Source organism: Mastacembelus armatus, chromosome 17 (assembly GCF_900324485.2).
Source record: "Mastacembelus armatus chromosome 17, fMasArm1.2, whole genome shotgun sequence".
NCBI lineage: Eukaryota > Metazoa > Chordata > Actinopteri > Synbranchiformes > Mastacembelidae > Mastacembelus > Mastacembelus armatus.
In genome coordinates, this window is record NC_046649.1 from 16,725,930 (window position 1) to 16,750,384 (window position 24,455).

Below are 24,455 nucleotides of genomic sequence, written 5' to 3' on the forward strand. Positions count from 1 at the left end.
TTATTTTTTAATTGCTCATTTAATTTGATTCATTTAAGCAATTTGAGAGGACAGTGAATGTGAGCTTAAATACATAACCGTTTCTAAAAGAGCACATTTTCTGTGGGAAGGGTGCAAAGTGAGGAATAGAATAGTATATAGCTAATAGAATAATATATAAAAACACACACGCGCACACACAAACACAGTGGGACATACTGTGGCAGATATGAGTCAGTGAGCACTTGTTAGCGGTCAGGCTCTTTCCCTCCAGTTGGCACAAGCCTCCAGTGACTCAGGGAGACTTGTCGACCAGGAGCCAAAGTGAACAGCAGTGTCAAAATCCACCAAAAGCTGTGGGAAGAAGGCACAACTTGTATTAGAGAGCTTTTCACAGTATCACACCAAGTGAATCATTGTACATTTTTTATGGCTGTTTAAAAAAAAAAAGATCTTGCATATGTCCATACTTGACTTTCATCAATCTTTTCCAGCACAAGATCTTAGTTACTCAGCTCACCTCCGCTGCTGTATTGAAAGATTCCTCTGGTGGAGGAGAGCCCTGACAGGTTGTTTTGAGTCACGACTTTGGAGTTCATTTACAGCCAGTCAGGCAGGAGTCCTGGGGGAGCCTGATGATTTTTGACATCCGGACAAGCAGATGTTCAGAGGACATGAATAAAACATACAGCCCATCTGACCACAGACCGGAGACTTTCCGAGTGTCTAATGAAATATGAGGCATGATTTCAATTCCCCCCCAAAAAAAAAAAAAAAATAAATCCCTTTGTCAGATAAGTGTGATGCTGCATGAAATATGCATGATATTTACGTAGCCTGACCTGAGTGTCTAAGCAGAGTTCAGCTGTGGTTATGACAATCAAAACCAAGACAGGTTTGTCAAACAACTTATGTGGTGAATGGGATAGAAACTGAATGGAGCTCTCATTACCAGCCCAGGATATAAACAGAAAAATGATGTGACCATTGACACCAAAGTGTTTATCAACTGACAAAACACCATGTGTGCCGGGCAGTGATAAAATTCATGCGCCTCAGTACTTTTCACATGTTTTGCTCTTTCAAAATTTGAGTGTTTATTTTTCTTTTTCACAGAAAAGCCAGTGAAAAGGTTTGGCTCGTCAGTTCAGCGCAGCGGGGGGGGGGGGTAACAGAATGCGTTATCACACCGCCCACTCAAACCTGGTCCTGTACTGTATTTAAGATGGAGAAGCAATCACAGTCGTCTGTGGGGGGGGGATTTAACTGCATGTTGGAGAACACATCTTTTCATTCAAGTAAAAATCAAGGTGTGATTGGTGACTCTTTTATTTGATTTCATTACTTTCTTCCAGTTGACAGGCAGAACTTTATTTTCATTTGTTCTGTTCTTTTTATTCTTCATTCGTCAGTGTGGATGAAAAGTGGTTTATGTACTTGTGTGGACTTTCATTAATTCAGATTTCTAAGTGAATAGAAGCATTGGGTATGTCTCCGTACTGTAAGCGTCCCACATGAGAGAAGCATAGAAAAGAAGGATTCAGAGTTTCTGATGAGCACTGAAGGTCATTTGTAGTGAAAATGTAAAAACAACAACAACAAAAAACAGATATCCTGGATGAGGATTCATAGATTGAACTTGAGCATTTTCTTAATGCAGGCATTACTAAAATGGAATATTACCCAATTTTGACCTTCTTTCTGTAATTTGAGAGGAAAAAGTTTCATTATCTTTAAATGAGAAAAAAGTCCACCAGGGCATTGAGAGTACTTTACTTGTATCATTTGTTTTTAATGCAGCTGACCTTGTTTCAGATGTTTTGCAGAATCATGTTTAGTTTTTCTCAATTCTAGTTCAGCCACCCGACATCACTGCACCTCACCACACGTGGAGATTTGTTTTTCTTAAACTGTCTTCCCGGTGGTGTCACACTATTGCACTGACCTGCAGGTGGCAGTGACATGGAAAGATAGGAAGCAATGTGCCAGCAAAGGAAGTCAAGTAAGACTGGCTATTTATGTTTTAAGCAAAATCTGCTCTATGGGGAGAAAATTGCATTCAACATGTTTGTTAGACCCCCAAGTTTACACACAACAGGTTTTTGTGACTAACAGCCTTTACAAGAACACTCCACAGGGCACCTTTAAACAAGCAAACAGAAATTGCTATAAATTAGGCCCTTAATGTTTCATAACACACAATCGTACATACCACTGAAATGTAATTTATATTTGCCTAATACAATACTATAACAATAATAAGACATATTTCTGTTTGCTGTCTTTTGATTAGTACAAGCTCACTTGTTTGAGGAATGCTGCTGATTGCTGTCATTTACTTTTGAGCATTTCTGCCTGCAGCAAAATTTCATGTCGCTAATATGAAACTTCCCCTTTCTGCATCGTCCTTCTGTCCTCCAGCAGAAGCTCAAAGCCACAGTTGTCATCCCTTCCATACAGTGTGTGAATAAGATGTTGAATCACGAGTCGCATCCTGTTGGAGGTTTAGCAACAATATAGAAAACAGAAGATGAAAAGGTGATAACTGTACAACAAAGAACTAAACTGCAAAATATATGGTCTGCATGGTTTCATAAAACAATAAGTGTTTTAAAATACACTTGTTTTAGAGGTATGCTGAAACTTACCCAGTATGGATAGATGACACTCATTTCAGCTTATCATGCTGAAACTCTCTCTGAATTGTTATTTCACTTGAATCAGAGATGTGGGCAGTGATGCAAAACGCCTGAAGGCAGGCAATAGATTTTAGGGCCTGACTAAGATAAATTTTAAAGGCTGGTAGCAACATTTTCAGACCTAATTCACCAGCAGCTATTAGCATCATATTATACTATCATTTCACATAAATCTCACTATAGCAACAATTCAATAACAGTGTACATGCTGGACCCTTAAAATAAAAGGTTGATGAGCATTTCTGCTTTTATTACCAAGTATATTTGCCTGATATGTTTTCTGAGTGTTTACTGTAGCACATTTTCTGAAGGCAGGACTTTTACACTAGTACATACCACTAGTTTGTCCTAAGAAAAGGATATAAATATTTCAACCAGCACTGATGGTTTAGGAAGGAATCTGAAGATGTAGGTGGATGATAAACATTAGGATATGCATTCAGTTGGTTTGTTTGAATGGCTGTATTTCAAATTATATGCTGCTCAAAAAATTAAGGGAAAAGTTAAATCACATACCGGATCTTGATGAATGATTTATTGAAGTTGAAAATCTTTACTTTCTATCATACATTGTATAATTTGTTCAGAACAAAATTACATACCAATAGTCCGAAACTCAGACCAAACTCGTCAACCCATGAAAGCCTGTAATCAAAATCACACGGAAAATCACAGGCTCATCTAAGCTGTGTCAGTTTCATCACAGCAAATCATTATGTGACTCACAAGTGTGTATGACCCACATGTGTCTGTATACACCCCAAACAATGTCCCAGACATGATCCTGATGAGTCCTTTGTAGGGGATTTCCTTCCAGACCTGGATCCCATAGGTGCTCAGATGGAGATGGGTCAGGGGAAAGTCCTGGACTGGGAGGAACCCAGGGTTCACTGCACCAGCATAAGGTCTGACAGTTACTCTGAGGATTTCACCTTGGTGTCTGACAGCAGTCATGGTACTGTTGGCTATAACATTGAGATCTGTGGGACCCTCCAAGGATATGCCTCCTCCAGACCGTCACTGACCCACCACCACGCCAGTCATGCCTGATCATGCTACAGGCAGCATAACGTTCACCATGGCATCCTCAGACACACCTGTCACATGTGCTCAGCGTGAGCCTGCCCTCATGTGCGAAGAGAACGGGGCACCGACAGTAGGCCTGCCAGTTCTTCCAAAACTTGAGAAAAATAATTCAGGAGGGATAAGTAGAGAGCATTTATCTGTGGCCACCACATATAAAAACCGTTCCCTTGTGAGGGGTTGTCTGGCTTCTGCCTCTCCATTGCACCTGTTGTCACCTTCATTTGCACCAGAGCAGGTGAAACTGATTCACAGTCACTTCTGGTTCCTAAATGGACAGATTGATATCCATGAAGTTTAACTGACTTGGTCTTATACTCCGATGATTAAGTGGTCCCCTTTTTTGAGCAGTTTATAAATAAAAACTTAAAATAATCTGTATATCTGGGTAAAACCTTGTAGATGTTTGACAGTTTGTGAAGCTAACACTCAGTCCTGCATTCCAGGAGTGTCTTGATTGCTCACAACTTTATGTATTGTAACCTGGAATGCAAAATTACAACAAAGGATTATAGCAAAACCAAATCCCCCATGCAACAAAAAAAATAAGTAGATTGATTTTCATCGAGATGTCAATCGATGCACCGTTTCGCTGATGGCATCAGAGGGCGGAGTGTCACATTTTCTGCCGATGAGATTGAGCGGCAGCGAGGGGCTTAGTGGCAAATACAATCGAGAAGTGTAAACATACCGAGGGCCGCAAGAGGCCGATCAATGCCTCTAGTCTGGGATTGATTAATTACCCCAAGAAAGAGACTGAGGTGTGAGGGCACCAGAGAAACCTGATCAGAACAAGATTTATCACCCAATCTCTGCATCATCACTCCCTCCCCCTCACTGTTTTCTCTTCTCTCTTTTTTTCCCAAATTTGCCCTTCTCCATTTACTGACCTGAGTGTGCCATGTGAAAGTGTATATGACTTTTGAACAGGTTGTAGAGATTTAAGAAGGGGTGAAAAATAAGTTATGGTAATATTAAACTACATTTCCAGGGATCAAATATTAACAATTATAAAGTAAACCAGTAGGACCTCTAAAACCCCAGAGTTTAACAAAGCACCTGAAAATATAACATGTTTGACTAACATTTGCTTTCAAACTCATGTTCTGGCACCAAAACCACTAAAAGTTGGTCCAATGTAAAAGATGTGAGAGAAAAATCAATCTGTTCAAAAAAGCAAAGCTAAAACAAAGCAAATAGGCATGTTTTGCAATGGTTTAACTACTGTTCTAATAATCTGTAGGTTGAGTTTATCTTCTTAAGTCTGATTTTCACTTCCATTCAGCCCATAGATGGTATAATTTTTTGGTTTTTGTTTCAAACAAAGGCTCTAAGAGACACAAAATGGAGATGAAGAAATAAAGATGAAATCCTATATGGACACAAATCAGGCTCATATTCAGAAACAACCACAACCAAACAAATTGGAGGGGAAGCAGAGATCTTCGTTCTCTAAGCTTCCTTCCATGAATCTGCAATTACACAAGAGCTAAATGCAAATGACTCCGAAACAAAAACATAATGATTGCAACAACAGAGTTTAGCTTAACCCTAAGTTGTAACTACACACCGTTCTTTCAAGGAAACAATGCAGTTGTTGATTGGTGGTGCTGATGGTTCATTTGACTCATCTTTCCCACAATGCATCAGTTCCATTTTTAGCATCAAACTTAGGAAAACACAGACACGTCATGCCAGTTGAAATCCTCCTGGCATGATCAACCCTCTAATTCATTAAAAAAATAAACAAAATCAAAAATGCATTCATGGCAAAAAAGCTGGAATGACCTTCGACCATTTAGCTTAAAAAAAAAAAAGTGCAGCTGGGCTACTAATTAAACAAATTTAATTTAATGATTTAATAAATTCAACAGACGGACAGACAGACAGACAGACAGATAGACGGTGTTACACTAGCAGTATACAAGCAGGTGACATAAAAAAGAAATGCATGTTAAATTGGATTAAGCAATTTGTATGATCAATATGTTTTGAAGGGGTTAAATGAAAAGAACTAATTTATATATATCTATACCAAAGAATACCTTTAGAGTGAGTCCTATGTGACATTTTCTGTGGATCACCTTTCATTTTCATGCTATTGTAAATGCCATCCAAAGTTAAGACTTGGACCTGCTAAAGGACTTTTACAGTCATAACTGTCACACAGAGAGAATATAGAAAACACGATATGACTCTCAACTCACAAACACCACCGAGTCTCAATAAGCTGCTCCAGTCAGTCATATGAATCTCCTCATACAGGACTGTACACAGTGAATAAAGACTGGTCAGTGTCATAACCATAACAGCCACATGACAGCACCGATGTCTGATGCATGACTGCCTCTCTGTCGCCCTACATCCTCACCCGAACTAATGATGACCTTTGATTTCCCAAAAGATGTCAGAAGATGAGGAAAAAAATGCAAACGCACCCAATTAATTTGGGGTGAAGGGGAGTGGAACGTGTGGGTACATCATGCCGCTGGAGTGAATGGTGAGGGGCTTCAGGAAAGACAAAGCTCAATATAATTAGGATTCAGGAGACCCTTTGTCAAAGATAATTAAAGATGACAGCCACTGTGGAGTAGGGGAGAAGACAGCAGAAAACCCCTTCAAACTACAAGCTTCACTTTAACACACTCTACATAGTCTTCAGACTCCACACACACACACACACACACACATTTAACCTGTGGTACCATCTATCATCCCAGCTTGCTTGGAAACAGCATACCAGGCAATAAAATAGATGACAGATTAATAGAGACAATAAAGGCAGCTGTGGTAGCTACACACCCAGCCGTTTGAACTTGAAATAAAGCTAAACATTATTATTAGAGGTGACGGTTTCATAGTGTGCAGACGGTTCCCATCTCACCATCTCCCAAACGTGCGACATTTGAGGAGCCACCTCACTCAGTGTCCCTTTACTGGAAGTCTAGATTTATTGGCAAATGATCAATTTAGTCACAACATAACAAAGATATGTCCCTTACTTGGCTTAACACTTAAGGACTCATATATATTACAAAGATAAAAAAATATGTTATGTGTGTGACACTAATGGCTCTGTGAATTGGTTTGATTAAAGGCAGACTGTAGTGTTTTTGTCAGAGATGGCAATTACAGGATAACAGCACATGGAATTTTCCTCATTTTAAAGCTGCACTACTTAATATTTTAGGTTAACAAATGACCATGCATTAACAAAATGACCATGTGTAATGTGAAAAAAGGTGGCTTATAATAACAAACCCCCCCAAAAACTATCACCAAACCCTGAGCTCTAGATTTTTTACACATTTTTACTCTAGTTGGTCTCCCAGTCCAGATAAGAAAAACATCCAGCAGACTGGGATCTATACATCAGAGGTTGGTGAAAAAAAAAAAAGTCCTTTTGAGATGCTGGATCTGTAACTGTTACACTTTATTACATCAATATATATGAAAATGATATGTAGATTTGTAGTTTTCAGCTTGTTCTTCTGCCCCCTTGTGGGCAGATGGTTAAATGATATGGTTGTCTCAGTCCATTAATTGAACTGCATCGGTGGTGAATTGAATACAGCGTGTTCATTAATTAATGATTCTGGAATAAGAATATTTGTGTGAGTAGCACAAGTAGACTCATGTTTGTTCAGATCTTCATTTCTTTCCTTTATTCCTGTGGGCATAAATGTTTAACAATTTAAAAATACATGAATTTATTGATTTATATGGACTTTTCTTGTGAGCTTCTATATGATATATGCAGATAATGCTAAGCATTTCGTAAAACAGGTTTTTATAAAGTGCTGTACAAAACGTATTAAAGTCTATAAACACATCTTCGCAAAATAATGAGACAAACCACAGACTGACACATTTATTTTCTTTCTAGAAAATCATTTCTGAATCATCATGCAAGTTGGACGCTTCTGTCTATTCTGTCAAGTTTAGCCTACATGAATAGAATATTTACATGTAGTCAAAGTTTTAAGCAGCATCACATTGTTTTCAGTTGTACGTTTTTAAGCTTGGCAATCTATATCTCATACAAATACACAGTTAATATGTTTAAAACAGGAACGTTACATGAGACAGTATTTTTCATACCCACCCGACACGTCTCTGAATTAGTTACATCTCCCTTTTATGTTTGTCTTTTCTGACACAAAACAGTGCCTTGTGTACTGTCCACAAGTGTCCAAATGAGATAGCTGCAGAGGCTGAAGTGTGTCATCACAGAGACCACTAGAGCCAATGTAGAGAAGGCACTTGTTAGTGACATAAATTCTGATTAGCTGAGTTCTTGTTGGTGTGGTTGGTGAGCTTCTCCCTTCTTGAAAAGAGAGAAAACACATGGAAATCTAAGAATATTGCTGGGTGAATTTCTGGTGGAACTCCTTGACTTTTATCAGCAGGATCTGCAATTTGTCTATGGGTGGCAAGATGGTCATTCTGTACAGCAGAACGGAAGAAGGAAAAGGCAAATGTTAACTGAGTGGATGCTTGGATAAGAGTTACACATTGTTAGGAACTTCGAAGAATCTCATAATTATTTTAAAAGGTTATTCAATAGCAGGAGAGCATTCTGTCAGATGAATCATTTTCTCTTAGTTGGCAGTTTATTAGGTACACCAAACTGATGCATTATAATACAACAGTCCTGCAATATAAATCTACTTGCATAAAGGTAAACATGTTCATGAATAGGGGGAAAAAAATAGAAACACCTGGGAGTATAATACAATAAAATTCACCAGAAATTACATCTTACATAAAATTACCATAAAGTCAGAATCACCACCTCAACTTAACAGTAAAAAAACAACAAACTGTCATTTAGGTTGGATTTAATGCAGGACTGTTGTATTAGACCGCATTAGTTTTAGCTTGGCGTACCTAATAAACTGTCAACCGAGTGCTACATTATTACAAAGGAACTACTCATTTATCAGTTGACCATTTGATACAGATCAAAGTAAGTAGAAGTAATGTTTTAAATCATACTGAAGCAAAAACATCAAGCATTTCATAAAAAAATCAAATATCTTTGGGTTTTTGGACAGACACATTTTTCAGTTTGTTGATGTTTTTTATAGATCTGTTTTTTTTAAATTTTTTTTTTTAAAAATCAAGAAAATAATAATCAGCTGGAGGCTCAGAAAGGTTGTGTACCTGAAGTGGTAGGTTCCCTCCTTCTGACCAAAGCCGCTCCCAGGTACAAGGCAGATCCCCGTCTCCTCCAGCATCTTCATGCAGTAAAACATATCTGGCTGCTGACCTTGTTCCTGATAAAAAGGAGCCCACAGTTACGTTAGCACAGGTGCCTTCAGCATCACACAAGGTTTTGAATGAGGACTTCAGCAATATAAAGAAGACTGGAGTATACAGTATAATACAAAAAGATTACTGATTTAAGGTCAAATACATTTGAAGTGCACCTAATTTTGATCAGATGCTTTCATAAAAAATAATTTAAAAAAGGAGTTCCTTTGTATACTTTCCCAACCTGAAAAGTGCCAAAGTATTGAGATTGAGAACAGGAGCTCTGTTTAATCTCTAATGGTAATGTTGACATAAAGAAATGCTGTCTTTTAGTCGAACGTGTGTTTTTGCACAGTTTAAAATAAATCAAACAGCCACAACTGTGTGATCAACATGGTGTGCAGTCGCTGGGATTGATCAAGTGTCACCAGGTCAGCTTTATCCTGACCTTATCCTCTGTAATGCTAATCAGATTCTTAGTGACTTGGTACATTCACTCTCCTTGAAATTCCTCCTAAGCAGTTAACCTCAGGACATAAGCGAAACAACAAGCAATTGGAAATCATTTGTTCCCTTTAGCAAACAAGGTAGTGGACGCACAGTGTACTGAACCTCAGTGAAGAGTTCTTTCATCCAACATTGTGCTTTGTTCCCATGTTTGTGCAAGTGTACCTAATGTCAGCCATTTGGGTTGTACGTAGTGGAAAACATTGATTCACTAAGGGCTGTGAGGCAGTGAAAAGAAATCATAACTGGACTGGATAAGAGGGAGTAGATTAGCATGTGTGTTGAGTAGATTCTTATATAACTGTATCGTCTATTTTATTCCCTTCTTTTTTGCCGCTTCTAATCAATGTCCTTTCTTTGAAGAAAAAATACAGTCAAGCTTTTATCGCTCAAAACATTTACAAGAGAAGGTTGAGGACTGACCATGGCCTCTTTGATGGCCTTTTCAGGGATGGTTATGTGGGGGAAGGAGTACATGGCACCCTGCACCGGATTGCAGCTGATACCTTGGACAGTATTCAGAACTTGCTCTGTAAGTTTGGCCTTCTCTGCTAAGGCACTTAACGTAGCTGTGCGCTCCTGGATGTGGAAGAAAAAAAAGAGAAAATATAGAAATACAAAGGTTAGAGAGAATGAAGAGTGAACCAAAGAGAGACGTTACTTAAATCATGAAAGACTGGAAACAACATATGTAGCAATCAAGATCTTAAAAGGATGAAGAAAACCACAAGAAAAGCTTTTTGCCTGCTAATATTAATCCAGTGAGTCAGTGCTACAAGCCAATCACGTGTAATACATCATAATATAATGAAAGAAAACTGCACCCAGGAAATGAAAAACTAATCATTAATAAAAGAAAAATGTAATTTACAAATGATTTGCTCAAATCAAATGTGCTGAAAGAATATTGTAAATAGAATGTATAATCATACTGGTGTCAGTGTATTGATGATGAATAACAAGAAATCATGTAGGAATACAATGTATTGGTTTATTGATTACATGTTGCACCCCTAGAGTAAATAGACTTATAGGATATAGACTAGGAACCTTGATGAAGTTGTCATATGAGGGCTCTCCAGGCTGTGGAGGGTTGACCACCAGGTCCATGAGAGCCTGACCAGGAACAGGAGGACACAGACGGACTGACAACAGCTTCGTTAGTTGGGCCTTCACCTCATCATCCATGTTCATGACCTCCATGTAGCCTCCACGGAAACCACACCTAAGAGAGAGTTGAAAACATTATAATGTAACCTACTTGACCCCAAATATAAAGATGCAAATCCAACAGGTTACAGCAAATACAGTGTACATCCCAATTCTCTTATTTGATCGTTCCACATTCCTTGCTCGACCTGACATTCCAGTCCCAAGGATCGAGAAACAACAGGATGCCTGGAGGCACTATGAGCGGGGATACATGAGACCATCCTTCACAAACGTTTTATTATGACCCAACAAACCTTTTAATTGGAAATCAGTGGTGATTGGATGATTCCAGTGTCTAAGGTCTCATATTTCCTCTCTCCTCAACATTTTTCTTATCTTAGTCTCATGCACATAAGATGCAAAGAAAAGACACAAATGATGGAATTGGGATTTACCTGTAAACATTACTGTCATTAGGTCTTATCAACATAAAAGTAAGACTTACTCTCCCATGTAACACTTCGAAGTGGAATGGAAGGATGCCAGTTCCACTGTATTCGAGTACTCTGGCCCCATCTCAAACAGAACCTTCTTGAAAGAGTGGAACTGGCAACCCTCAGCATACACATTATCCTGGTACACCTGGGAGATGTAGACAGAATGACAGATGAAGGGTGATTGGGCGAAATAGATAATAGAGGTGGTAGATGTTTAAAAAGATGCAGAGACAGTACCTCATCAGCCATGAGGAAGAGACGTTCTTTTGCTGCAAATCGGATTACATCCTCAATGCACTGTCTGCTCTGGACCTGACCTGTGAAAGAATAGGATGCTCATTATGAGAAATGGTCTGAAGTGGTGACCAGGCAGGTACTTCTGCTGTTCTGCTGCCACCTAGTGAATCTTCTTTGAGTAGTGAAATCTGTGGTTTGATCTGCTAATGGTGTCTATACCAAGATTTAATCTCAAGTAAGAGGAACCCAGGGCATCCTGATGGGCCTAATCAACTAATCAACTGGGTAGGATGTGTACAACATGCCTGCAATGTTCCCATTCTGATTCCACAAGGGGAATGTCACACCACCCTTTCCCCTTGTTTGTTTCTTCTCTCCATCTTTGTAAACTATCTAAAAAAAAAAAGCCATATAATTAAAGTTTTTGAGATGTAGTGGGAAGTTCCAGAAAATGCAAGTGAACCTTGAGTGAACTGTAACTGACACTATATTAGTTCCTGGTTTATTTAATAGGTGAACAAAACAACTTCTTCAAGTTAGTTATTACTGAAAGAAAGTATTATGACATTAATTTTGAAAAAAAAAAAAATTTAAAGACAGTTTACCAGTTGGGTTTCCAGGATTGATGATACACAAAGCTCTTGGGCTACAATAGTGCCGGGCTTCGTCTAAAGCACGCTGCAGCTCGCTGATGTCCAGACTCCAGCATTTTTCTTCATTAAGATAATAGTTGATCTGCACGGCGCCGAGTTCAGCCAGTGCAGCCGAGTACAGGGGATACTGAGGTATAGAAATCATAACGCCTGTACGGGTGGCACCTTCACCACACACCAGCAGCTTCAGCATTGTCTGAGATTACAGGAGAAAGATGAATATAGTTAATCCTAGATATGTTAACAAGTGACCATAATTTAGATTATATAGACAGTAACTTTGTCTGCATGTACATTTGTGTAAAAGCTTAAGACAAGGGTACAGGTGCACTTCTTGTATACTGAGCTTAAGTTGGGTGCTGAATGAAGCCTGACACAAGGACACACAAACGTTGGCCATCAGCAATCTAATTTTAGAAGTATCTTGACCTTGTATACCTCAACTTTTTCTGTGTATGTTTGTTGTCCTTCAAGAAAACTCGCTTATATGTGCTGAGAGGGTGAATTTGTGCCAAAATGCTTCTATTTTGTCAGTTCAATGTTATAAACTAAAATACCACAAAATGATGAAGACATGATGTAACTTGTTTCATTATTACTGGAGTGCTACAATTTTCATTATTCATGTCATTATTTAATTTAGAGAAAACAAGCATAGACACAAAGAGACAAAAGTGACACATTTTGTACCATAATGCCATCACTGGCTCCTGTGGTGAGGTATATGTTGTCTGGGTCACAGGGCACACCTCCATCCCTTCGCTCAATGTAGTGGGCCACATCCTGACGCACAGAGTCTATGCCCTGACTGGCACTATAGGAACCTGAGGGAGATTCATGGGGAGATAATGAAAGATGCTATGACAGCTTAAAGCCTTGACACAACAATGCACTATCAGAAACCATAATTTAACACCCAAAGAACTCATAAAGAGACTAGAGGTGATAATTAAAATCTGTGGTTATGCAAATTCCATACACACCCATACTGTTCCCGCCGCAGGACTGCAGAATGCGGTATGCTCTACTTTTGGCATCTTCTGGGAATGTACTGTCATTTAGCAGTTCAGGGTAGGAGCAGAGCGCCAAGACCTTGAAACAATGAGAGGTGTCATCATAAAGGGTGAAAGGGACATTGTAAAAAATACTGCATGGATTACTGCCCAAAACTAGAAACAATGATTTACATCATAATCTTTAAGGAATAAATCAGTTTATTAAAAATTCAGAAGTAAGAGGGGAGATGCTATATTTAGATGATCAGATGGGGGAAGGGCTTAGAAGCAGACCTGCCGGAAGAAAGTGATTGGCTGCTGGCCCATAGCATGTGCATCACCAATGTTTGCCTTGATGACCTCAGCAAAAGGCTTCTTCATTCCCTGCAGAACATAAACAAAAGATACAGAAATTATTATATACCTAAAAAAAAAAAAAAAAAATGTTGACAATGTTAACAATAACAATAAGAGCATTTCTTCACTGAAGTAATATCACTTTGACATGTACAATGGTTAACAGCCTATAATAAACCTGGTTTAATTTGTCAAAAGAAAATAGGGTTGGCTCAGAACTCCGACTGCACCTTAATAACCTTGACCCTGTGCCTTCACATGGGATTCAAACAAAAATTTTCCATAAACATTTATGCCCCAGGACGCTATCAGCCCAGCAGCTGCACAACACACAGTGGGTTCAGTGGTTTATCCAAAAACCCCTTGCAAATTCACTCTCCTTTAATTTAGTCAGTCAGTAGTGATTATAGGGGCAGTGGAAAAGTAAATTTCACATTCTTCCAAAAATTTGGTTTATTCCACACAGGATTTAAGAACATGCACAATGTGTTATGGAGAAGAACAGTAAATTTAAACATAACTTTGCTTAGAAAAGGCAGCTCTAATCTCCAGGTTTCTGATGAAATTTCACAAGTCCTGTACCCATAGGTTCTGGGTACCAATATAAACTCAATGCATCAGTCTCACTTTCATTAAGACAAAATGTGAAACTCAACTATCTTAGGCTAACCTGTTCTCATGCACACTGATGTTCACTGTCACTAAAGTTAAGCACAAGTCCTTATTGACGGAAATGTATGCATATGTATGGTTACACTGCTATACTGCTCACAAGACAGACATAATTTGGTTAAAAAAAAGAAGTGTATTTGCAGCAATGTTAAAGTATCTGCAAATGTGAGAACCAAGTTTCAACCTGAGCAAATTCTCTTATCTTACTGATACCATTAACCTTCTAACACATAAACACACAGACATACATTAAACAAAGGCCTAAAACAACCGTGGTGCAGACTGAGAAAACTTAATGTATGACAGCAAAGCAGTAAATCACATGTCAAAAATAAAAAATAATGAGATGTATTTGCTGTTTTCCAAGCAAATATAATATAATGTTTCTGAAAGATAATCTCCTGAGCAGCTGAGACCACTGACTGAGGTCAGGAATGCAGGCATGTGCACAAACAAGCATGCACACCCACACACATGCTGCTAACACCAGATGTTAGGAAGAGTGACACTGCAGAGAAGCCACAAGTTGAACCTAACGGTGACACCCTGAAGAAATCAAAAAGGCTTGACTGTTTCAAATGTCCAATCCAATTCAAAACTTAAGAAACACGAGTGTCTGGCTCTCATTGGTCACACACGTAAGGCGTCCCTCAGTCTGGCCCAGTAACATTATACAGGGTGAAAAACACCCCTAGGTCAGCTGAACCACCCATTCACGATGAGGATATTTTTCAGAAAACAACTGACCTCTACTCCTGAGAAGTGACTTGAAAGGCCTGTGCTTTTTGCCCTCCATCACTGATAAAGCATTCAAACAAACAATTCTGAAGTTCAAACAGAAGGTGAACTGGTGTTCTCAATGTTAACTTCAAGCAGCATTTGTTGTTACTGTTAAATCTTTATAGCAGATGTGTTTACATGACATTGTGACTAATAACAGTATAAAGTTCAGATAAACGAAGATAAGAAAATTAATTTTGCGTCACTGCATCACATGTTAGTTGTCAGCCATTACCAAATAAATCTAGAATGCAGGATCAAGTTCATCATAACTTCTACAAGAAAAAAAAAACATTTTAAAGGTTTTAATACTGTGCTGCATTGTGGTAGAATATGTAAAGAGAGATTCACAAAGACTAGCCTTCTGTGTTCATGGTCTGCCCCTATAGCAGCTCTCTCAAATGGTCCCCATTCACTGTCAGACTGCTATTCATTAGGACATAACAAAGCCCACAAAATAATAACCAAATGTGAAAGCTTAGTCTGTGCCCTTGTTATCTGGTACTGTCAGTTGGATCACAGTTGGCTCTGGGTTCTGCTCCCCGTTAGGAAATGCTCTGAACTGAACCCATTACTTATTATTGAACAACCTACTAGTTCTAGTGTAATTGAAGAAAGAAAATCCTGTATCCCAAAAAACAAGGCATGTAGGAAACTGGAGTAGGGGATCACAATGTGCATTCATGTCTGTTTAATTCACAGACTAAAAGACTGATTACCACTGTGTCCTTTTTCCCAAAGTAATCCAACACTTTAGCATGGAGAAGGTGGTGTTTGAAATTGAAAGTGAATGCATTTTGTCAAAACTGTTAAAAGTCTTTGGACAGTAAGCTGAAAAGTCTGCAGCTGATGTCTTGAAGTACATGTTTGCCTTCTGCTTATTTTACTACTAAAAAGACTGGCAGTGGGACATTCTGCAGTTAGTGAAAAAACAAACTGCAGTGCTCCTCCTGCCCTAGATAGAAGTGTGATGAATAAAAACTTCCTAAGCAGGAGACGCATCCCTGAAAATGCTCGTCCCTGTTCCTTGGCTGAGTTTTAACAACTGAACCCAAATTCAATTTCTTCTGCTTTTTAAACATCTAGATATCAATTTAAAAACACTTGAAAGTCTTGTACGTTTATGAAGAACGTAAGTAAACCTATCCCACAGAGATAGGAAGACCAGCTGCAGATAAGCATTGGTTAGAACAAACAACACAAAAATCATTGTGGCTAGTGAACTACCTGTTTAAAAAGGTCACCACTATCATTTCAGTCCATGCTGGCCAAAGACACTGTGCCATTCACCTGAGCTTGTTCGCATACTCATCCCTTCCTGAGCACAGCACTCAAGAGATGACAGTTTTCACAGCAGGCTGCACTCAGTACACTGACAGCTGGTTGCCACATCACCATAAACAGTGTCAGTGGAAGGGATCAGACAGTGCACAAATGGTCTGAATTTATAGTTACAGTAACATGGAAAGGACCACTTATGCCTTGGATATAACACAAAATCACTTTGACTTAAAGGTTCTGACTTAAAATGCTGGATATAAACGATAATATATAACAAAATTTCCATTCTTATCTTTTTATCTTTACTTTCAAACCATAGCTGTGGAAAAGCAGTGAACAGATGAGTCAAGTCGAACAATGGGAATTTTTAGAGGCTAACTGAGGCTTACATCTGCAGGAGGTCTGCCACTGAAACACAGACGGTAAATCCAGTTTGAACAGAAACAGTCACAATGAGTAACTCAGACTATGAACTTTTACCTCTCTCTTAGATAGCTCAGGAAAAAAAAGGTTTACAAATTAACAGTGAGGACCAAACAAAAACGGAAAGTGACAAATGGCCCATTCATCTGGATCATACCAGTCTACACACCGTATGTCATCAGGCCCCTCCGGGATTACTAACTGATGGACTTTGACAAGAGAACATGTAAGGCGCAAGATCTAACATGAACCGTGTTCTGTTGGAATAACGTTGGAAACACAGAAACCTGGGATTGTAACAAGAGAAAGGTATTGACTGGCTCAGTGCGGAAGCAAATAACACAAGCACTTATCGGCAGCAAAGCATTCAGACCCGTCTCAACTACGATGTAAAATGGGTTTAAAATCAAAGTTACATACAAACTTCAAAGAGGTTCAAAGCTGTTGCAAACAATTGCACACCCTAACTGATATATATTTTGATTCAAATACAGTAAAAGTAAAATGGGTAAAGTACCCAAATATACTGGGTAAAGTGGCTTCTGTCGGTCAATGGAAAGGGACACAGCTTTGCGACAGTCAGTGAGATAAGACTGCAACTTTCTGATGTGTTGATAGAGACAACAACAAGCATTCCAGAGATTAGATGTGTGTCTGTAAAGATAAGTGAGATGGAAAGCATGCTCCACGGAGGAAACAGATGAGAAAAGATCAGACCGAGAAAGTGACACAAACCTCGCTGAGCTCCCGCTCCAGCTCCACAGCCCGCGCCACGATGGGCCCCCTCACCGCGTACTCCACATTCTTCACCGTGGGGTTCATGGTGTCGATGGTCAACACCTTGGCCCGGGGCACCACTCCATTCTCGGACATTTTCTCTTTGGGAAGACCACGCCGCGTCGCACTCAGACTCGACAAGGCTCTGCCGGGAGAAGAGAAGAGGAGGGGAGAGGTCAGTGCGCGGACCCTGGGATCACCACCGGGCCGCTGCGCTCCATGTGTACCGCCTAACAATTCCTTTCGAACCCGGCTTAAAGGCCAGACGGTTCTGGGCGACATCAGTCCAATCCGTGCGGCTGACATTTTACTGTTTGCTCTTTCAACACGTCGGTAACTTGAAAATCCTCTGAGGTGCGACAGAGACCTGCGCCACGCCTGCACTTCACCAGAGAGGAGCGAAATCAAAGTTGTGCAAGTGGAGCCCCCGCGGCCCTAAAATGACTAAGCGCGCAGACCTTTGGACTTTTCTGGGGTGATAGTGCTAACGAGGATTCAACTAAACTTTGATAAAAGCACCCTGGATGCATCTACATACACCGCCTCAAGTTTTCCACTGAGACATTTTTGGGGTATGCTCCCTGCACAGGACAACACTACAAGTCCCCCCCCGAAACGTAACCCTCCCCTTTGTGTGGCTTCATCTTCATCCCACCCCCTCCCATTAGTTACCACATACCACATACGCCATAAGGCCATCAGCCAGGGTCGGTTCTCCAGTTACTGAACCTGAACCAGATTTGGAGTACAGACCTAGCTCAGAGACAAGTGACAGGGAACCGGATGCAGCTTCCAGCGTTGGCCTGAGCTCGCTGCGAGGCATCTCGATTTTGTCCATGTGCTCCATGCGGGTAAAGACGAGATTGTGAAGGCTAATTGAACAAAATAATAACAAGGGCGTCTCTTATTTTGAGTTATCTATTTAGGGGCCCTTCATCTGCTCGGTTGGTTTTGTATAGATGCTACGATTTAAATTAAAAATATCACTGGCTTTGATAGAAAATGACTCTTGTTGAAATATATATAAAAGCGTGTACATGCAGTGCTACTTTTGCTCCGTGTTTAAAGGCCTTTCATGATAGCGGTCAAACTGCCTGAACAAGTTCACTTGTTCTAGTCTGCACTGGCACTGGCTCAGATTTCACACTTTTTTTTGTCAGGTTAAACTGGGGTTGCCTCTGAGGCAACGCAGCATATATCCTGTTCTGACAGCCTCTTCTCACTCAGGAATGCGCACACACAACACCAGCCCAAAGAGAAATAAAGCAGAGTATCTGATGATATAGATCCTCAGTGTGACTGTGGATAAAACTCACTGCCTTCAATGTAAAGGTTTACATATTTCCTATCATTTCCCTTTTGATTATGTGTAAAGTTCAGCATGCTTAGAAGTTTTGTCCTTTTTGCCAAGTTTATTTGCATTCACCCAGTTTTGCAATGAAAGGTTCAACCAATAGAGGGCAAAACTTTCTCATCATTACATCAGAGGAGACAAACTAATGATTTAATTTTCTTTTAAGCCAAACGCTGCAAATGATCAAATAGTACATACTTAGTTATCAGTGTTTATTTCTTTCACGATTGTTCAAAAAAGATTTTAGATACAGTAGTGACAGCAAAGAGAATTTGGACTGAGATTTTGCTCACTGTGACAGTAATAGCCTTGAAGCCAGTGATGCTAGACACAATTTTTACAGTGATTTTTTTGTCTTACATAAAAAGCAAGTTCGAAGATGTTCACTTTGGTGTGGAACTGTTATCAGTTATCAGTATTAACATTTTAAGCAGCAGTTTAGTAAAAATGGTGAGAGTAGCAGTGGGATTTTTTCCTATTGGTCCTATTGACTTCACTTACCAGTGTTTCTTTAGTCAATATATTTACAAAAGCTGAACAGATGGAAACTGAATTTTATGTCTCTATTGTAGATTTGATGAACACATAATTGTATATAGTTGCAGGCAGCTGTAACAATATGAGGGAAAACCAAAACAGTGAATTCACATTACAACTAAATATTCATCTGTTAATTTCTTCTTCTTATAATTATGTCAAAATGACAATGGTTAAGTGAACTGTTCCGTTAAAACCATTATTGGCTAAAACCCAGTGGCTGCAACTATATCAGAAAGAGTCTGTGTGGCCACCGTACGCAGCGCGAAGGTGGGCACTGACAGTGGGATAAGCAGGAAGAGCTGGTGCTGTGGGGTTTGAAGTCCATAGCTTTTGCACTCTTCTGTAACTAAATAGCAATGTATTGGCTGATGGGAGAAACCATGGACAAAGTCTTCAGTGTTAGTTTTGTGAGCCCTCTCCTCTGGAGTGACACACAAAGTCTCCTCCTGCATGAAGTAGTGTTTAATGCTGAAGATGTAGAATAGCTTCAGAAGCTCCCAGCAGCGGGCCTTGGAGGGTAACAGAGGGGCACAGGGTGGATGATTAGTGGATGTTCGCACACAAGAGACTGAGCGACGTGTTTCACGGTTAATGAGTAGAAGTGCCAGCACATCAGGACGCAAGGATACAGATCCTGGTAAGCAGCGCTCTCCAACAGCCAGGCAGTCTCTTAGGGTCTCCACCAGGGGTGACCAGAAACGACCCACAAGCTCGGTCTCAGCTCTATGCAAGGAAGGTGTGGGACCACACAGCACGCATACATCTGCCCCAGGGAGCAGATGAAAGCGGAGCAGACGGTGGGCCACAGTAGGGCTTCCTTGAGGAAGGAAAACTGGGTAATCACAAGAAGCTGATCCTGAACCTGAGAGAGTACGCACCAAAGCAGAGAGCAGTACGACTTCCTGCGGTGCAAGGCGCCACCACTTCTCAGTTGCTGCAGCTATCCGACCATGGACAATGAGGCAACCAAACTCACTGTCTGCAGCCTTAGCAAAGCTGTCCACAGCCTCTTGAATTACAGTGGTGTTTGGCGGTATCAGTGAATCAGTGCAGTGTGTCAGGTTACCCAGGATCCCTTCTTGCCTGTCCTCCAGCAGCTGATCAATGATGCTAAAGCAGGAGCGCAAGTCTCTCTTCAGCCTCTCAACATTTCTCATGTTGGTCAGCTCATCCTGCCCCAAAACCAGCACCATACAATTCCACACATTCTCCAGCAGGCGCTGTAAATGGACCTCTTCTTCTTTGCTGCTGCCTGCACCATGTCTCCCACCTCCACTCACAGCAATGAGCATCACACTGTCCTGAAAGACTCTCCACGCCACCTTCCCCCCGCCTTCAGTCTCACAGCAGGACAACGCTACCCCCTGGCCACTGCCGAACATGTGAACACCATTGAGGGAGCCGATGACAGAGAAGGGTAGCTGTTTGGAGGCTCCCCTCGTGAAAAGGGGGACACCGCTACTAGCTGTGAGGCAGATGAGCTGTGTTGACCCATCCTGGAGCATCATCATGAGATTTTAGCTAACTATCTCTGGTTAACTCTCACGTAAAATAGAGTCACCTAGCGTTACAGCAGATTATTGACCCGGTCAACTAACGTAACGTCACTCAATGCTCTTTACGAGTTAACGTTATTACAACAATCATTGAAGTAAGAAAACCGGCTAGGGAGCCGCTATAAATCTGGCTCTAGCATTGCATCAGCTAGGGTGTGCACCTTGGTAAGCCGTTAGCATCAGTAACGTTCGCGTTAACTTTAAACCGTTATCTGAAACCAGGTACAACCAACGGCAGCGACCCTAGCTGTCTGCGGACATACCGCCGGTTCACTTACGTTAAATATTGCTATTGCTTGTTTTGTTAGCGACAAGTATTTAAAATGCTAGGTTAACAAAAGAGGTTACCGTCGTTTCCACAGTAACGATGTCCCATGATTCATTCTTCAGCCTGGTGAGGACGGTTGCATTCGGCTGGTCGAGCTGCAGTTATCAGGGACGAGCTCTGGTGTAACCGCTGAACGAGCGGGAGATCAACACCGACCTGGGTTCAGTCCGGAACTCTTCCCGGAGAGTTGACGTTGCATCACCTCTCGCGAGAACTGAGACAACCGCTATATGGCAATTACCATCACTGGTTTCACAAACACGGGATTGTTTATCTTTATTCGTAGTATTTTAATAATTACATGTATGATTGTGTTCTAACATGGTGGTATTGTCAGTCACATATGCATATAATGTAAGTTAAAGACTGTATATTTACTCTACAAACGTGATGTACTTGTGTTTTATATCACTCTTATTTTATGCTACTTTCTACATTTAGTCTGAGACAGAAAAAAATCTTCAATAAAATATATACCCACTGTTCATTATATTTAATTACGTCTAATTCCATAATTTTGTAATTTCTGTTTATAATTTGCCATAACACCCTGAATTTAAGAGAGATTAATTTTACAATGTTGCTTATAGTCTACTTTTGTATTTTTTTTCCTGGCTGATCATGTTTATGTGCTCCTAAGTAAAACTTTAATGGAAATATTTTTCTTGTAACTGTTTTTTAAAAAATCAATCAATCATTAACAACCTGCTCTATCACAAATACACAACCAACATTTTTTACACACTCTAGGAGCAAATACCAACTGGGCCAAAACATATTTTTCTAAAGTTATTAGTTGTAAAACTAGCAACTAAAAGCCAGACATTGATCCTTTATTGCACTGAAACATAGAATGTAAGAAATGCAGAATCTTTTAAGGTAATCTCTTCATTTTTTTCTATATCATAATCGAAAAATCTGCTGTCTTTATTAGTATATATAGAATAATTTAAAACACCTCTGACAGCACTCTATCTGCTTTTTTCCAAGCAGTTGTCTTGCAATGCTGTCAAAAAACAAATAACAGAAAACACAAACTGCCAATCAACAAAGCCTTGGAGTAGTAAAGAAAGTTTTTTTATTCATTAAATACAAAAAGTCCAGAACAGTGATGACTACAATAGAACAATAGAAAAGGCACAATAATTTACTCAAAAATCACACTGTGCCATGAAAAATAAAAACACCACCTTTTCTTCTACTGTGGCTGAAAATAGATGGTTATCTTCTTGACAATGCATTTTAGACTTAAGAGATCCCGTGGCAGTATAATGGCTTGGCATGAGGAGCAGTGTTGAGGTCAACTTTTCCCTGTATCATCAAAATGAAGGCCTGCAGCACAAAAATAAAACAAGAAACAGAAACAGAAAGATCAGAAATGGGGTTTGATTTTTAACAGTTACCAATGAACTTAAATAGATTTGGTTTCTTAAAAACATATTGAATGTTTCAATTTATAGGACTGTGTGGGTAAACATAAGTTTATTAAGTTTATTAGTGGAGATTTTATTCAACAGACGAGGATATTTGTACAGATAGAGAGACATTATGATTTCTCAACAGTGTAATTACAAAACCATGTAATTTACGGTCTTATGTACTGCTAAAATTTTCTACAGTTTCATAAATCCTCAAATAGCAATAACAACTATTAATATTATTGGTACAGTGTGGCAACTTAACACAAGTAAACTGTACTATTAGTATCTCAGTGAAGTGTGGCTTTCACCATCTTTAGGAGAAAATTTTAGTTTGGAACACTGCAAGGAAGTCCATTATTCTGGAGCAGTTTCTATGGATGTTTCCCTCTAACACTAAGATATTCATGCCCACCTGAGTTATTGTTTTATTGTGAAAGAGACTATCAACGTTTCACAGATGACTTTCAAATTAAAATACCTGTTATTCTCAGTTTCATCAGAAATTCTGACCATTACTTCAGGGACTCTTCAGCCCTTTTCATAAAACCTTTTTAGACATCACACTGATGTCTGGTATGAGTGAATGTGCCAAAAGGATGGCTGACTCACCAATGAACACAGTGGTTTCACAAAAAGGAGCAGACCTTCTGTGGCCTGAATGGGTTGGTGCTGGAAGACACACCGGTAAGCAGAGGATCCTGCAAGGCGTTCTGTATGCAAAACTGTTGAAGGTCTGCAGCTGCCTGGGAGACCTGGTGACAAAAGAGGACCATCCCGTTTTTTTTTCAAAAAGCTCACATTTTGCTAGGTATGAAAAGCTGAAATATTGTGCTCTCTGTTGCTTAAAGTTTGACTTTTTTTTAAATTTAATCAATCACACACACAACTGAATTCAACTGAATCGCTGAAATACTGGAGTTCTTTAAAGGTTTGCATCTTGTAAAACCATGACAGAATGAAGTATTTTAGGTTCACTTTAGAGCCGCAAATATTAATAAATTCATTTACCGAAAGGAGAATAAAATATAAGAAGCTTGATACAACAACTTGGTCGTTTTTTAAGAAGAAATTATTACAAATGCAAAGCTAATTCTCATATGTGGTGATTTGCTAAGTTTTTCTTGGTTTTTAAACTCTTGGTTGTACTTCCCTAGTGAGTGGCACAAAGTAGGTAGCTAATGAACTGTTTACATCCTCTTCAGTAGTAGTAATAGTGAGTACACCCACATACTTCTGTTTAAATCATGTTATTTGATGAACTAGTAACAGGGAGCAGGCACCAAGTTTTCAATATCATATCATTTTAAAGCAAAATGTGAGCAATAGTATGTAATATGCTGTGAAACAGTGTTGACTGATGACGATGTTACCGATCTGGTTAATTATCAAGTCGGTTTAGCGTTTGTTAAGCTAGTTTACAGCCCGGGTCTAGCTTGAGTTACCGGATGCTAGCGTAGCGGCTACTAACATGAAGTCTGGACAGTATCGCTGTTTCCTAAAGCAGAGTAAACATTTTCAGCACCGTGTGAGACTTATTCAGTAAAACACTCCCTCTTCTGCCCCCACAAAGCCCCAGTGTCTGCTGACCTCGCTAACTACAGGGCTGCTAGCACCAACTGGCACCAGCTAACATTGTTAGCGGTCGAGATTGCTCCGTTATTTAGCATTAGAAAAACAATAAACCCATAAATTACCTTCACTCTGTTTATGCTCGCCTCGAAACGAAGCTGTTGTACGACTTTTTTCATGGCTACGAGATTTGAGGAACCCGACATTGTGAATTTAATTTCTTGTGGAAAAAAAATAAACGCCGAGCTGCGGGTGGGAGACTGGGCTGGATGCTGGCACAATAGCAACGACGATCACATCCGGATTCCGCTTGTTCACATTTGTGACTGCAACTCCTAC

The 24,455-nt window shown here is 39.8% G+C and overlaps 3 protein-coding genes across 4 annotated transcripts; all 3 read right to left on the reverse strand.

Annotated features, from left to right (window-relative positions):
* Positions 1 to 7,617: 7,617 nt before the first annotated feature.
* On the reverse strand, positions 7,618 to 21,294 carry gpt (glutamic--pyruvic transaminase). 2 transcript variants are annotated; one of them, XM_026314217.2, is made up of 12 exons: positions 21,147 to 21,294; positions 17,307 to 17,493; positions 13,353 to 13,442; positions 13,047 to 13,155; positions 12,754 to 12,887; positions 12,016 to 12,259; positions 11,411 to 11,490; positions 11,182 to 11,318; positions 10,575 to 10,749; positions 9,948 to 10,103; positions 8,928 to 9,040; positions 7,618 to 8,207 (listed from the first exon to the last, which is right to left on the reverse strand). In XM_026314217.2, exons 1-12 carry the CDS (start codon positions 21,179 to 21,181, stop codon positions 8,117 to 8,119), a joined length of 1,551 nt encoding a protein of 516 aa, XP_026170002.1. In that variant the 5' UTR covers positions 21,182 to 21,294; the 3' UTR covers positions 7,618 to 8,116. The 2 variants fall into 2 exon arrangements, with proteins under 2 accessions (XP_026170002.1, XP_026170000.1); XM_026314215.2 differs by lacking the exon at positions 21,147 to 21,294 and having other exon boundaries at positions 17,307 to 17,940.
* Positions 18,992 to 21,140, reverse strand: fuz (fuzzy planar cell polarity protein). Its single transcript, XM_026314218.1, has one exon. It carries the CDS (start codon positions 20,751 to 20,753, stop codon positions 19,446 to 19,448), a length of 1,308 nt encoding a protein of 435 aa, XP_026170003.1. The 5' UTR covers positions 20,754 to 21,140; the 3' UTR covers positions 18,992 to 19,445.
* Positions 21,295 to 22,181: 887 nt separating the features above from the next.
* Positions 22,182 to 24,413, reverse strand: LOC113134217 (guanine nucleotide-binding protein G(I)/G(S)/G(O) subunit gamma-5-like). The gene is made up of 3 exons (XM_026313460.1): positions 24,242 to 24,413; positions 23,157 to 23,299; positions 22,182 to 22,458 (listed from the first exon to the last, which is right to left on the reverse strand). Exons 1-2 carry the CDS (start codon positions 24,320 to 24,322, stop codon positions 23,174 to 23,176), a joined length of 207 nt encoding a protein of 68 aa, XP_026169245.1. The 5' UTR covers positions 24,323 to 24,413; the 3' UTR covers positions 22,182 to 22,458; positions 23,157 to 23,173.
* Between the last annotated feature and the right edge of the window lie 42 nt (positions 24,414 to 24,455).

Coding starts and splice junctions, on each gene's coding strand:
- fuz (XM_026314218.1), bottom strand. CDS start 20,753: ATGATGATGCTCCAGGATGGGTCAACACAGCTCATCTGCCTCACAGCT.
- LOC113134217 (XM_026313460.1), bottom strand. CDS start 24,322: ATGTCGGGTTCCTCAAATCTCGTAGCCATGAAAAAAGTCGTACAACAG. Junction 23,300..24,241: donor CGAGCATAAACAGAGTGAAG/GTAATTTATGGG, acceptor TTTTGTCACCAG/GTCTCCCAGGCAGCTGCAGA.
- gpt (XM_026314215.2), bottom strand. CDS start 17,654: ATGTCAGCCGCACGGATTGGACTGATGTCGCCCAGAACCGTCTGGCCT. Junction 13,443..17,306: donor TGGAGCGGGAGCTCAGCGAG/GTTTGTGTCACT, acceptor TATGTTCTGCAG/GGAATGAAGAAGCCTTTTGC. Junction 11,319..11,410: donor TCTTCCTCATGGCTGATGAG/GTACTGTCTCTG, acceptor TACATCTCCCAG/GTGTACCAGGATAATGTGTA.